Here is a 15,744-nt window from a genome sequence, read left to right as displayed (position 1 = left end):
ATCTCTCGCTGCAGTTTTAATCCATGAACCTTCCTCTTGTTCGTTATTTTAGTTTTAAGAGTTCCATTTCTTCCATATCCACAAACTCTTCTGTCCTCATCGCCTTCCACTCAAACTCAGAGATCTCTTGATTTTTCAGTCGGCTCTTCGGGGAAAATGTCAGTCTGCTTTATTGCAGAGTTGAGAAATAATAAAAATAAATTAGTTCAGGTTTCTGAACATCCATCAGGTCAGAGAAAAAAACCAAGAGACCAGTAAAAACCTGCCAGGACATCTGAGGTCGTTCACGTCTTACTGAGTTCACATAGGTGCGAGAAATCATTTTAACATTTAAAGACTTTGTGGAGAAACAAATAAAACCAGTCTGAAGCTTTTCATCTGAACAAATAAACAAGCATTTATCTACATTCAAAGCTGCGGCCTCTATTTGGGCATTTGAACTCGCAAAATTTGAACTAGCTTACATTAACTCAAACTATCTAAGCCAAGAGATTTGTCCACCAAATATCAGCCAATTGCTTTTAAATCCATTTAGTTAAACAAACAAAAGAGCTGTATCTCTTGTGTTGGAAACCATTACTGGATGACATCTTCATCTTTTTGACAAGTGGTGCTACAGGAGCTGTTGAAACATCACTGCCTGCATGTTTAAGGTGCTTAATCTTAAAGTAGAAGTCTGCCTTTACTCTATATTATTTTATTGTCAACAAATCCAATGTTTGGATCCAAGCCAACAACATATTAGTCCGTGTCTCAAAACTTTCTGACTTCCTGTCTGTGGCTCTCAGCTGCAAGCCCATTGGTTCCTACTGAAGACGTATATCTTTAAAACACGTATGAATAATTTCATGTTTAAAAAGGCTCAGTAATTTCCTATAACAGCTGGTCAATGTCATTTTTATCAAACAATAAGGAGGTATTAGTGCATTTGTCGGGGACTATTTTCAGCGGCGGAATAATCCCCATTTGTTGCTCTAGTGAGTATTTGTGGCAGCAGGACGGTGAATGTGTGATTGAGTCAAAATAAACTGCAGCGTGTGTGTTATTGGTGATGAAGGAACATGTCACCCAGTGCAACAGTGTGTTTTTTGATGTGTTTTTAATAGTTTTTGGACAAGAATGGAGCTCTATGGCACAGAGAAGAAGAAGATATATCAGGCTTTGATACACAAAGATTGAGTCTAAACATGAAGACAAAATATAGAATATCACCAGTTATCCTTAAAATAATCAACCAATAGAAAACAAAACATCCACCTAAATATTGTTCAGAATCCATCTATGCACATGAATAAACTTGATTTTCCAGTTTAACTGTAAATCTAACGCTGATGGAGCAGCAGATCGGGACAGATTCATCCTCATCTGTTCGTTTATCCCGCTGTTTTTACTTTTGCTCCCTGAACATGCTGCTCTGAACCTCTTAACCTGAGGAGACACCGAACCGCCGAGCCCAGAGGGATGATGGGAAGAGTCTGCTGTCCCTCTCTCATCCAGAAACTCTCTGGCATCCAACATAAAAGCCGTCAGTGCCAGAAAACGCAGCGTAAATCCAAATCAAAGAGCGGCTCTGCTGTCACACAATGACGGTAGATTATAGCCACATGGCACCACACATTGAGATGGATATATTTTGTGTGTGTGTGTGTGTTTGTGTGTGGGCTTGTGTTTATTTCCGTAATATGGGTACATTTGTAGTGAAAGCGGATTTATGCATGTCTAACAGGCTTTTCTGTTCCACACACACACGCACACATACAGTGGGTATGGAAAGTATTCAGACCCCTTTAAATTTTTCACCCTTTGTTTCATTGCAGCCATTTGCTAAAATCGAAAAAGTTCATTTTTTTTCGCATTAATGTACACTCAGCAACCCATCTTGACAGAAAAAAACAGAAATGTAGACATTTTTGCAAATTTATTAAAAAAGAAAAACTGAAATATCACATGGTCATAAGTATTCAGACCCTTTGCTCAGTATTGAGTAGAAGCACCCTTTTGAGCTAGTACAGCCATGAGTCTTCTTGGGAATGATGCAACAAGTTTCTCACACCTGGATTTGGGGATCCTCTGCCATTCTTCCTTGCAGATCCTCTCCAGTTCTGTCAGGTTGGATGGTGAACGTTGGTGGACAGCCATTTTCAGGTCTCTCCAGAGATGCTCAATTGGGTTTAGGTCAGGGCTCTGGCTGGGCCAGTCAAGAATGGTCACAGACTTGTTCCGAAGCCACTCCTTTGTTATTTTAGCTGTGTGCTTCGGGTCATTGTCTTGTTGGAAGGTGAACCTTCGGCCCAGTCTGAGGTCCTGAGCACTCTGGAGGAGGTTTTCTTCCAGGATATCTCTGTACTTGGCCGCATTCATCTTTCCTTCAATTGCAACCAGTCGTCCTGTCCCTGCAGCTGAAAAACACCCCCATAGCATGATGCTGCCACCACCATGTTTCACTGTTGGGATTGTATTGGGCAGGTGATGAGCAGTGCCTGGTTTTCTCCACACATACCGCTTAGAATTAACGCCAAAAAGTTCAATCTTGGTCTCATCAGACCAGAGAATCTTATTTCTCATAGTTTGGGAGTCCTCCATGTGTTTTTTGGCAAACTCTATGCAGGCTTTCATATGTCTTGCACTGAGGAGAGGCTTCCGTCGGGCCACTCTGCCATAAAGCCCCGACTGGTGGAGGGCTGCAGTGATAGTTGACTTTGTGGAACTTTCTCCCATCTCCCTACTGCATCTCTGGAGCTCAGCCACAGTGATCTTTGGGTTCTTCTTTACCTCTCTCACCAAGGCTCTTCTCCCACGATTGCTCAGTTTGGCTGGACGGCCAGGTCTAGGAAGAGTTCTGGTCATCCCATACTTCTTCCATTTAAGGATTATGGAGGCCACTGTGCTCTTAGGAACCTTGAGTGCTGCAGAAATTCTTTTGTAACCTTGGCCAGATCTGTGCCTTGCCACAATTCTGTCTCTGAGCTCCTTGGGCAGTTCCTTCGACCTCATGATTCTCATTTGTTCTGACATGCACTGTGAGCTGTAAGGTCTTATATAGACAGGTGTGTGCCTTTCCTAATCAAGTCCAATCAGTTTAATTAAACACAGCTGGACTCCAATGAAGGAGTAGAACCATCTCAAGGAGGATCAGAAGAAATGGACAGCATGTGAGTTAAATATGAGTGTCACAGCAAAGGGTCTGAATACTTATGACCATGTGATATTTCAGTTTTTCTTTTTTAATAAATTTGCAAAAAGTTCTACATTTCTGTTTTTTTCTGTCAAGATGGGTTGCTGAGTGTACATTAATGCGAAAAAAAATGAACTTTTTCGATTTTAGCAAATGGCTGCAATGAAACAAAGAGTGAAAAATTTAAAGGGGTCTGAATACTTTCCGTACCCACTGTACACACACAGATACACAACAAAAAGGTAGGACAGATCAGAGGCGAAGGTAGTATTTTGAATTAATATAAATCAACCAAATAATCATCATTGGGACTTTTTTCCTGTCAAAATTGCAACGAAAGAATGAATGAGTAGGTCTTGTGCAGTGCATACAGATTGTTGGGTGTGGTGATTAATACATATTCACTCAGCTAGTCACATTATTAACAAATTAAGAGTTTTTCTAAAATAAATCATATAGTCTGAATGTTGCAGAGCGGCACAATGTGAACACACAGCCAGCTAGAAGAACGATGAATGAATGAAATAGAAACTTTATGTGTTTGAGCCGTTCATATATTACCAATGGAATCCATCTGACATCAATTCTGAACTTTTATACTCTAATACAATAATTCAAAGTAACATAAAATAAAATAACTTAAGTAAAGTATCTCAGAATTTTACTTAAGTACAGTAACTGAGTAAATGTACTTCATTATTTTCCACTTCTGCCTACTTATCTACTTATGTAACCACTACAGATACTATGACTGCAGCTAGTACTACCACACAGTTTACTGAAGCTATACACACCCATGAATGATTGGTACAGTGTATTGATTAGATCTAATTGATCAAACTAATCAGAGCACAATGAGCTCATCGTCTGGCTTCAGTTCATGACTTTTGGCTGAACGTCACGCTGAACCGACACAATGACATCCAGCAGCTGTCTCACACACACGCTCGCATACACGCACGCACCAACAGCAGTCTCAGTCATTCAGGAACAGCTGATGAGGAGCTTCCCATCTGTTTCTCTCTGAGCTCCATGGTATTCCATGACATCATCACACGGCCATGTTGGAAGACAAACCACAGCTGTTTACAGTGCAACAGGTTTTACTGGTCAACAAAGGTCACGTGACAAGGTAAATGCTGAATGGTCGCTTGAAGTTTCCGGCAAAGTGCACCGTTACAATTGTGCTATATGATCCCATTAGCAGATCCGGTTTGCAGTGTTGCCATGGATGTACAAAGAATTCATCATTGGATTTATTTGATACTGAAGAAAACTTCTGCAGGAGCGTATTTTTCTATATGACTTCTAAGCTTCAGTGTTTATTTGAAGTATGTCTATTAAGTTGAGTGTGCATAAACAGCCATACTAACAGTTAAGAGTATATTATACAGTGACTTCATGTGGACTGATATAGAAAAACATCTGCAGCTAACATGAAATGAGACAACTGCACCTCTGGCCTCTCAGAGGATTTTCATCTCTTTACCATTAAATCCTTTCCAGGAATAAATATCGATGCTCTTCAAACCTTGAAGCACATTTCCCTTCACTCTGGTCGATATCTGCGCCTTTGTCACTGAAGGACGGCAGCCAGTGAATCATATCTCACACATTTAGATCACACAATAAACCTTGTGTCACACAGAGAGGAGGCTTTATAACTTAGTAAACCTGCAGGACATTTCTGCTTTTTATTCTTTTAGATGTGCATACAGCATGTGATGGGTCAGAGGTCACAGACCCTTGGAGGATTCAACCTGTAAGTCTGCAGTTACAGAAGACAGTTATTGCTTACTGTACATTTTAGGCGTAAAAAACAATTATACACTGATTAAAATGAATAAATATCCTATTTGTTTTCTTAAATTCCCTGTGTGTCTCTGTTCTGCTTCATCTTACAGCATCACATAATGAACAAACTACATTTTGCCTTCAAAATAAAAGTCTGACCAAACCGCCTTGGTGTCAGGTTTGCATCTCTTGATTATTGTTGGCTAAATTAATTCAAGCTGAAACAACTATTTTGATAATCATTTATTAGTTTCTATAATTTGTCAAGAAATAATGACAAATATCCACTAGTTGCTGTCCCTCCAATGTGATGATTTGCTGCTTTGGCCTGTTTCATATCACAGTAAACTGAATATTTAGGGGCTGTTGGTCAAAGCAATTTAAAGACGCCATCTGGGGCAATGAGAAATTGCTTTTCTGACATTTTGTACATTGGTTTTAAATTGTCCAATTACAAATCAAGGGGATTAGAAGAAAACACAAGAATGTCCAAATAATGTGTCATTGGTGTCATATGCTCAACAACTTTCCAATGCTTTCAGTGAAAACTTGCATCCCGTCACATCCCGCTTCTCAATAAACCACCGAGTCCACCAAAGTTAATTTAACCTTTTTCTATTTTCTTGCAAGAGCTTTATTTAAACTTGCAACTATCACAAACCCCGAAGAGCTGCAGATCTTCTTATCATCAACATGAAACGTCCACCTTCTGCACAGTTCTGCAGAAGGCAGCCGGTCACAAGCATGCCCGACGACAGCAAGAAGATAATGTGACGGAAAAGTAATCAGAAAACTAATTCCATTGTTACCCAGAGCAGCTCGCAGAATCAGCATCAATGCCTGAATCACCAACAAGCAGCCAACATAGAAAAGGTCAAAAGGTCAAGGATCACATCATCCTGACAACTCATGCAACGTGTTGTCTCTCTCAGCCTGCTCTATTCAGAGAGTCGAGGCTGTGAAACCAACACCAGCTCCAGTTTTAGGCCTCCGGCTCTGCTTTCGGCCTCCCTGACTGATCCTGGCAGCCGTTACGTCCTGCAGGTCTCAACGTGACAGGCTGTATGTGTGATTATGAATCATCAGGAAATCACACCTTTGCATCATAACCTTTTTCTCACATAACAGAAAAAGAGCCGGGACACATATGATAAACATGAAACAGGAAGCAGGTGACAGAAAATCTGCAGTTTCAGGTTGCCAGAGCAGATTTAAAGGAATTCTCTGCAGCCACTGGTTTCCATTCATTCAGCTTTGAAAATCAACTTGCAACTTTAAAATTGCCTCGCTGTGAACAACATGTCAATTCTTATCATTGAAGTTACAGTCTGTGAAAAATGCAGATTTAATTGACTGGTTTCATTAAAACTCTACCATAGTCCAACATAGACAAAAATAAAATAAGAAGTTTCAGCAAGCTGATTTTGATGTTCAGACAAATCACCAAAACAATGCAACATCTTCTTCTGATGATATCATGAAAGTCTGAAACAGAGTCCTCTAAATCGTTAGATTCCTTTAACAAGTGAACAAATCTTCCAGTGAGTTAAGAACATTTTAATATGTTTCCAGTGTTTATCCTTTTCAGTTATTTTCAAAAATCAGGTTTCATTTAATTCATTGACAATTGCGGTAGTCTGATTTGAATTGATTTGAATTTCCTTTTTTAAAGTTGTTATTATGCTTTTTCTTGTCTTGTGTATTTTTGGGGGGCATCTTGATTTGATAATGGGTAGAAGAGAGATGACAGGAAGTGAAGACATGCAACAAAGGTTTGCTGCAAAACTGAAACCGGGTTTCAATTACATTGGTCTTAAACCCTTTGGCCACCAGGACGCCTGGCCTCTATCTTTTAATATACATACAGAAAATAGATTGAACATTCTTCAAATTAGCTTATTTAGATTAGTAATATGATGAGATTTTCTTACTGCACCAACAGATTTCTTTCACTTGTTTTTAGGAAAATTTGACTTTCAAGACTTGATAAAACAGTTTTTTTCACTGTTGAAGATATATATATATATATATAAAAATAAAAACACTTGGAAAGGAATCATGATTTTATACCTTGGAAAATCCATAATTGACCATAATTTGGTTAAACCTGCAAAAAATACTGTTGGGATTTGCTGACCTTTAGAAAAGAGACACGTCTTCCAACCAAACTGAGGCCAAACAGAAAGCACACTGAACTCAGGTGTACCTGCTGATGGAGATTTTGCAGTTGAGATAAAAATAAAATAAAAATAAAAAACTCAAATCGGTTTCTTACTCTGGAGATGGTCAGCGGCATGTTGAAGTCCTTCCCCCCCTGCAGCCTGAAGCCCCAGGGCCCAGGGCCGGGCAGTGTCACGGTGTAGGTGCTCATTGTTCCAGGCGACTAAAAGATCCTCCGAAATGGACGACGGCGATTAAACCAACTTTGTATTTTAAAACCCCACAGCTGCTGGAGGGATGGGAGGGAGGGCCTGAACCGAGTAGCCTCTAGAAGGAAACGGAAAAAATAAATATTAAAACAGGTGAGATGATGAAGAAACAAACCTGAAAATTAAATTTTAAAAAATGTGAGAAACGCACAAACCAAAATTGTAGCAGAAAGAAAGAAGAAGAAGCTGAGAGAGGAGACAGAAGAGGACTTGCCTGCTCAGACGAGCTGAAGTGACAGCCTAAGAATAGCCATAGATAGCACTGTTGCATTGTGGGGGTTGGAGGGGTGAGGAGGGGTGAGGCAGGGTGAGGCATGGGCGGGGGGGGATTGAAGGGAAAAGGAGGGGGGTGGACTTATATGGTGTGAAAGGGGACACCCGGTATGCCAGGCTCGCCGTGATTCACCGGGGCTAATATAGACCCAGCAGATTCTTCTAGACTCCCTCACCTCCTCCCTCCCTTCCTCCCTCACCCCGTTACGCTCAGGGTCTCCCTCGGACCCAATCAGGGGTGATGCCAGGAAACGTCTCGTTATCTTCTTGGTGATAAAAGTCCAAACTGAAATGCCACGAGTTAAGTGGCTTCGATAGCGAAAGGTCAGCAGTAGAAGGGTTATTACGGTGAGATCGGAGGTTCAATTCCCCCATATGTCACTGCTGGAGTTCCCTGCAGCAGGGCATCAAAACACAACCTGCTCTACCAGATCTCCAAACAGTATGAACTGAACTATTTCATCTTTTTCAGATTGATTCAATTAGTGCAGGTCCCATTTGTGGGTGGCCTGTTCGAAACCCAGCCTCTTACTTTGGTTCTAAAGTTCTAACGATATCCAGCAGAAAAAGTGAACAACAGTCAATGAGCAGCGGCCTGTAAAGTCAGCGGACGACAGAGCCCTGAAGCTCCACCCCCACTTCTACACAGAGCGCTGCTCACCTTTTTATTCAAAGATTATTGACATTGAATGTGTCACGGGTCCAAAATGCACCAAATACGACAAAGCACTCCATGGGATCCCCGGTAAAACACCTTCTGAATGTGAAGTAGATCAGATAATGATATGAAAAGAACCCACAGACAGACAGAGATTCCTTTCCTTATAGTTGTATTATATATATATATATATATATATATATATTTTTTATTTTTTTAACTGTATAAGGCCATACTGCACAAACTATCTCCAAATGTAGTGTGATCTTCTGACTCCAAAACTAAATCAGTAGCTGCAACCCTCCATCACGTGGACAAGTTATGTACGTCATTCCTAAAATCTGCACAATTGTTGTGATGGAAGTGCTTTTAAAGATTTTGGACCCTCTTCTTGGTTGGTATTTATGCTTTTATGTGAGAAACTTCTATGCTGCTGTCTTGGCCAGGACCCCCTTTGGAAAAGAGATTTTAAATCTCAGTGGGACCATCCTGGATAAATAATGGTTAAATAAAAATAGATAACAAAACATTTATTTTATGCAATCTGCAGATTACTTTGTGTTTTTAACATCATATAATTGTGAAAAATGGCAAAGATGATGATTTCATTCTGAACCTCAAAGAAACCTATGTTTAATATCATATATGTCGAAGAAAAGTACCAAAACCGATTAAAAACAACGAACTGTTCAAATATCAACAAAGTTGCAAATTATTTTCTGTCCAACCAACATGTTAGTTCGTCTGTCAAAACTGTCTAACTTCCTGTCTGTGGCTCTCAGCTCCAAGCCCATTGGTTCCTACTGAAGACGTAAATAAAATAAAACTACAGTATGTGTTTATGGTGATGAAGGAACATGTCACCCAGTTCAACAGTGCAGCTCATTGATGTGTTTTTAATAGTTTTTAGACAAGAATGGAGCTCTATATCACAGAGGAAGAAGATATCTGGCTTTGATACAACACACACACAATACTTTTTAGATATATTCACTGTTGGTTTGAGTTTGTTTAGAATAACAGAATGTTCCTTTAAATCACAGAATCAGTATTTGAACTGTATAACATTATTTGCTTATATATAATTCAAATTTTACATTGTGCAGTTGATGACAGCAGTCAAACGCTTTTGTCTGTAGAGTAACAGATGTATGTCAGAGTAATGGTCTTTTATTTTGGCAGGCGCTTACAACAGGTGAGAATTCCCTGACATCAACACACACACACACACACACACACACACACACACACACACACACACACACACACACACACACACACACACACACACACACACACACACACTGCTGAACTGTCGGCATGTGTGAGGTTTCATGTAATGGCTACAGAAACATTTCTATGTTAAATAAATTTACTCAACTCACATATAACTACACTACCCATAACCCCTCTTGTTATTTCAGTTGGACTCACCCTTCATAATTGTGTTAGGTTATGTGTTCATGCTGTCTACTATGATAACAGCCTTATTTAGCATTACAAAAAATGTTAATCCCCACCAACCCTTGAGGGAAATATCTGTCTCTTTAGCTCCAATTTAATCCACTATGTTCACCAGCTAGACTCCATTATCCTATGAGAGCAGTGGGAGTGAACCAGAACAGTAAAATGATCAGCCTGACAGATAAACAATGAGATGAAACTCACTATAAAACTCAGTAAAGCCGAGTGGAGCTGCAGATTCAGCTCATCATTCAGTACCAGAGACAGCTTTCAAAATAAAAGACCGACAGTGACACAGATCAAGTCCATATCTGCAGCCTGACTTTGGTTAATATTAAATAATTAAATGATATTGACATGTAATATTAGTCAAATATGTTGAGGCTACCAAGTTCATTAATGTCTGTAGGGGGGCAGAGACTGACAGGCTGATCCCAGAGCAGCCTGATCTGCTTAGCCTGTTATATCACAGGCTAAGTTTAGACGCCTTTGTCACAGAGAGGAATCTGATTTCCCAGGGTGCAACAGACCAATACGCCCCTTAAAAAATGATTTCAGGTCTAATTACGGAAATAACATTCAATGATACTCCTCAAAATACACATTAACAAATATGTTGAATGCAATATTTCAAGTATTTATTTATTTACTACAACATTTGCTAGTTACTCTTCCTTTGTAGGTGCATCCCTACTTTTGCTGATGCAAGACTCAAGTTTAGCACTTTAGTACAATTTTTAAGGTATTTTCACTTGTTGTGTTTAAAGTTTTCATTCATCCACAGCACAAAAAACTCATGCTCATGGTGAAAAAAACAATATGAAACAAATAGATAGTAGCCCTAATAGATTATAAAAAGCAAAGAAGTGATGCTAGTCTCCAATACAACGGTTGTTAGAGTGGTGATATGTTGTCAAAATCTTGTTGTCATAGAAACAAAATCCATGCACAGTGCCAGCGTTATTTCCTGCCAGAGAAAAATACTCTGGACACCGGCCCTTAGGCTATAAAATATCACACAGCTCTGGATTTATAATGAGCTGAGATATAGTTGAGCTATAGTTGATTACTCGCTATAAAGCAACATTACCCTCTTCCATTTGTCATTCATCTGCAGTTATTTAGGTGAAAGTAACGCAAAATGTGGGTAATTAGTATCGCATAACTCTACACAGACAGTAATATTGTAAAGTTACTTATTACTTTCAAATGAAAGTAACTATTTTAAAGTAACTTGCCTAACACTCCTGATGAATATATAGCACAAACACACACACACACTCCTGTTTGTGTGTATTCGACTGAACTGACCTTCAGAGGCAGCTCAATTAAGAAGCTGTTTAAAATGACAAACTATTCGCAAGTGCTCTGAGGTCAGTTATGTGTTGTTAATTCTGAGAAAGAGATCCACTATCACACCAGCCTCCCCTTTCATCACACACACCAACACACACACACACACACACACACCAACACACACACACACACACACACACACACACACACACACACACACACACACACACACACACACACACACACACACACACACACACACACACACACACTTTTTTAACACCCTCCTCATGTAGCTGTGAATTGTTTTGCCGCTGCTCACTGCTCTCTATGAGCAGTTGGCTCAGTTTCTTTTCTAAACTTGAGTCTCCAAAATGTCGTGAACTGAAAATAATACTTACGGTCTATATTTTGCACCAGAATCCCCTGTATGGTGGAGGAAGTATTGAGAGCCTTTACTTCAGTAAAAGTATTGATACCACATTGTAAAAATACTCTGCTACTTTAGTAAATGTATGTAAGAATAATCAGGAAAATGTAGTTAAAGTATTAAATGTAGAAAAATGTCCCCTGTGACTGTTATTTTCCATCAATTGATCATTATTACTTATGTATAAATGTAAAAGTAGGATTTTACTGTTGTAGTTGGTTATGGAGGATCTCATTTCGAATTGTTAACGAACTATTTTGAATTATTCAGCTGATTCTTTTTTGCCATTAACCAACTGATTGGTTGTTTTGTAAAAATTTGTGAGAAATGCCGACACAGTTAATCAAAGCTTTTTCCATTTGCTTTTGTTATTGTGTCTCATTTAATGACTTATTTTTTCTTATTAATGTTTTGACAGGGCCTATAATAAACTGGTCAATACTATTATCAGATTAACTCTGCCATGCTAATAAAAAATATTGATCATTAGTCTAATAAAAACTCAAGTTAGAGCATCTTTAACATCTGCACTGGGAGTTTGTTTATTAGTTAAAGTCCAATGTTTTTCATTACCATCCTATTCATGAATGAAGACAGCTGTGTTCACCTTGTATCTCAGGTGTGCTCTGCAGACAGACACCGCCCACCTGCTCCTGTTGTTCCGGCACTGAGCTCCACCCAGCAGGTACTCACACTGTGCACACCCTGAAAGTAAATAAAAACATATTACATATTACAAAAATACTTTATACCTGAAAAATAAAAAAAAGTGAAATGTGAAAGTTGCCCTTGTCACCCGTGTTGAGGGGGCTGTGTGGGCTGATGAAGATGAAGATGAAGATGAAGAAGGGATTAGAGATCAGTGGCAGGTGGGGCACAAACAGGTGGGACACAGTTTGATAGGTGAGCAGCCCACCTGCAGCCGCTGTTTGTCTCCCTGCAGCTCCTTTTTTTTTTACCGTCACACACCGACCGTGATCCGGGGTTCCTGCTCCGGTGCCCGGCCCGGGGCAGAGAGCAGGGAGGCCGAGGGGAAGAAGGGAAGGAGGGGTGTTAACAGTGGATTATCATTAACGGGGCTTTCATTTAAAGAGACAGAGTCAGGCAGACTGCTGGTGGAAAACTGAAATGCATCCAGGTAACACTATAACAATGTGTTGGGAATATTTTTTTAGGAATGTTATAATAGACTATAATTTATTCAAGCCACAAAATAACTGCTTTCAAGTTTGTAGGGATAAATAAACCTATTTTGAAGCACAAAAATGAAAAAAAAAAAATACATTAAGTCAGTTTCTTATTAAAGGAATGTGACAAATACATTTTTTTTTACTCAAATTTCATCCCAAGCCCTTTCATCAGCTTGTGTGTTTCTATCACATCAGACCATCTTTGAATAACAGTCTGTGGCCTCCTGTTTAAGTCAATTTTACAACAGAATAAGAGTAAATACATACATTTGAAAGTGGCTTATTTAAAAAAAAAAAAGCAAGAATATTGAATTTACCAAACAATTAATTATCCTCATTTATCTAATATGAATATGTTTTTTTGTGAAGTTAAGTTTAAATTTATAATTATTAAGATTTTCATTAAAATCCAATTATTATTTATGGTCTGCATTTTTTTCAGAAGTAGCCATTTCATTTATTTATATTATCTAATTACCTCTCCACTTTTAATTGTTATGCTGCCCTCACACACGAAGAACCGACTGGAAACTCTGTAGCATGTAACCCAGTCAATATTTAGAATTTCATCCATTTGCCTCCTACAGCAGTTAAATCCGTTCAAAATGCAAAATGAAAAAGTGACAATTTGCAGTTAAACAGCCTGTACAACATGCAAATTGGCACAGTAGTCTATATATGTCTTTTCTGTCTCTGCAGAGATGAAGGCACAAATAGAGGCATTCAACAATGAATACAGTGACTAATAGATATTTATTTAGAAAAATAAATAAGAACAACATTGAAGTAAACAGGAAACAAATTTACAATAAATCATCTTCCCGTATTCCATCAAAAATCTTTTGGACCAGAAACTTTAAAACACCGGTACTAATATGACAAACACCTCCATTTTATTCATTTTCTTTACTGATATTTACTTCACCAAACTGCAGCTGCGTTATACTGCAGAGTACTTTCTCCTTTCCGACAGCCTAGTTCAATTCCTTTAATACATTGATAAAGGTTAGCTAACGATGTAGCTTAGCTTAGTTCAGCTTAGCTAATGGTTTGGTTTAATGGTTTAAACAGATTTGTTTCAATTTAGCTAAAGGTAGTTTACCAAGAAAAACAGCCTAGTTTTGCTCCTAAAACATTTAGATAAAAGTTAGCTAACGATGTAACTAGTTTGGTTTAGCTAATGGTTCAGTTTAACAGTTTAAACAGTTTCATCAATTAGCTAAAGTCAGTTTACCAAAAAAAAGGTTTGGCAGTCTAGTTGAGCTCAAAAAATAGTTATATTTTGGTAATTGTTCAGTTATTTTTACTTAAAATGTTGAAAACTGCCATGTGTTACTTAATAGAAACATTCAAATAGACTCTTGAGGAATACACAAATAACTTCACTCAGACCAACAGGTCAGATGGGTTTATCAAGAGCTGCTTTACAATCAACAATTATGTCCCTTTTCACCCCCTACTAACACCAACAACATCACAATCACATTTCCACTAAACCGTCCTTCAGCAAAATACACAATTTTTAAATATGCAATCAAGACAAAATGAGAAACGAACGCAAACAGAATGAAAAACACAAACTGAACAACAGGACAACATTTTAAATATATGTTCCTTAATAAAAGTGCAATTGCAGGCCTCAGGACTTTAAAGATAAAGTGAGATAAGGAGAAACATTTGAACTAATGTGACATTTTGGAAAATCCTATGGGTTGTTATCATACCCAGATATTATCCAAAACTGAAATAGAAATCACTTCTATTTTTGTGTGTCCAGAACAGAGGTAGGCCTACTTTAGATCCAGGGTCCGTTTGGCTAAGCTTAGCACAAAAACTGGAAGCAGGGGGAAACTGCAGCCAACTTCATCAAAAGTGAAAAAAAAAATCTATTTGAAATGATGGCAAGAGGATTTCCCAAAGTAGCATGCAGTCACCTTCCTTGAAAGGTTATTTTAATTGACTGTTTCTTCTTTTCCAGGCTACTACTATGCAAAACAAGCAAATAAATCAAAAGCAACAGACAACAAGAACACAAAATTGAAGAAAACTGTTTGTTTTTTTGTAGAAAAATCTCATAGTGCACTGCAAGAAAACGTCCTTCTCAACAAAAAGTCATCTCATATTAATAACTTTTCCTGAAACAAGAGAAAACGTTGTCTCAGAGGAAGTAAGACAAATACAACTAGTATGTCTGTTTGCATCCATCTAAAACCGGGATAAGAAATCAGGTGCAGGACCATGATTTTCTTTGGGTCAAACTTAAATAAAAAAAAGTTTGGCTTTGGAACTATTAAGAATTACATTTTACATTGTCTTTCCTCACATGTGTTTTCATTTAAATTGCCTGATAAGACCTCTTTCTCAAGACTGTGTGGACTCTCTAAGTACAGACACTTTGGGCTTGTTTATACTTTCTTTACACACAAAAAACTGGAAACAACTGTGAGTGTGCAGAGTCTGTAGTATAAAGGTTAAAGGTTAAATAAACCAATGGAAGTATTTTAGGGTGATTTGAATTCTCTAACCCATAATTCATAGTATTTGTAAAGAGCAAAGTAACACTAAATATAGTTTATTTTAGTTAATGCTATGTATATAGTATTTGACATTTACAGACTAGTTCTGTCCTCTAGATCAATAAATATGTGACATTGTTTCTATTGTACAATACACTGTCATGTTCACTCAGATCTGGGCAGACCCCCTTTGCATTTTTGTCTAATTCAGACATTTCTCACTAAATGTCCACTGAAGTAGAGAGACTCTGGTGAAATCACATGTGTGCGAACAGTGTGTGTTCACGCTTATATAAGGTGTTAAGTTGCTCTTTAAATGATAATAATTAAACTGTCTGTTGTCATTTCATTGGTCACTCTCACTCTAAAATCTGTGTTCTAGTAAAAATTAAATTCAACAGAAATTGACATAAATTCTCTCTGAGGTGTAAGAACTCCCTCAGAAATGTAATAATGAATTCCTTAAATACTGTAGTTTGTTTTTGATCTATAAGTAAACCCTGTATTCATTTCTAAACA

The 15,744-nt window shown here is 38.2% G+C and overlaps 1 protein-coding gene across 1 annotated transcript in view; it reads right to left on the bottom strand.

Moving 5' to 3' along the window:
• LOC129092389 (LIM domain-binding protein 3-like) overlaps nucleotides 1–7,340 on the bottom strand; it is a 35,504-nt gene extending 28,164 nt beyond the window's left edge. Inside the window, 1 exon segment of the mRNA XM_054600329.1 lies at nucleotides 7,245–7,340. Within this exon segment, the coding sequence (XP_054456304.1) occupies nucleotides 7,245–7,340 (96 nt within the window).
• Nucleotides 7,341–15,744: the final 8,404 nt, after the last annotated feature.

Source organism: Anoplopoma fimbria, chromosome 6, assembly GCF_027596085.1.
Source record: "Anoplopoma fimbria isolate UVic2021 breed Golden Eagle Sablefish chromosome 6, Afim_UVic_2022, whole genome shotgun sequence".
NCBI classification, from domain to species: domain Eukaryota; kingdom Metazoa; phylum Chordata; class Actinopteri; order Perciformes; family Anoplopomatidae; genus Anoplopoma; species Anoplopoma fimbria.
The sequence above is the reverse complement of the archived record's forward strand: the minus strand, read 5'-3'. Positions and strand labels throughout refer to the sequence as shown.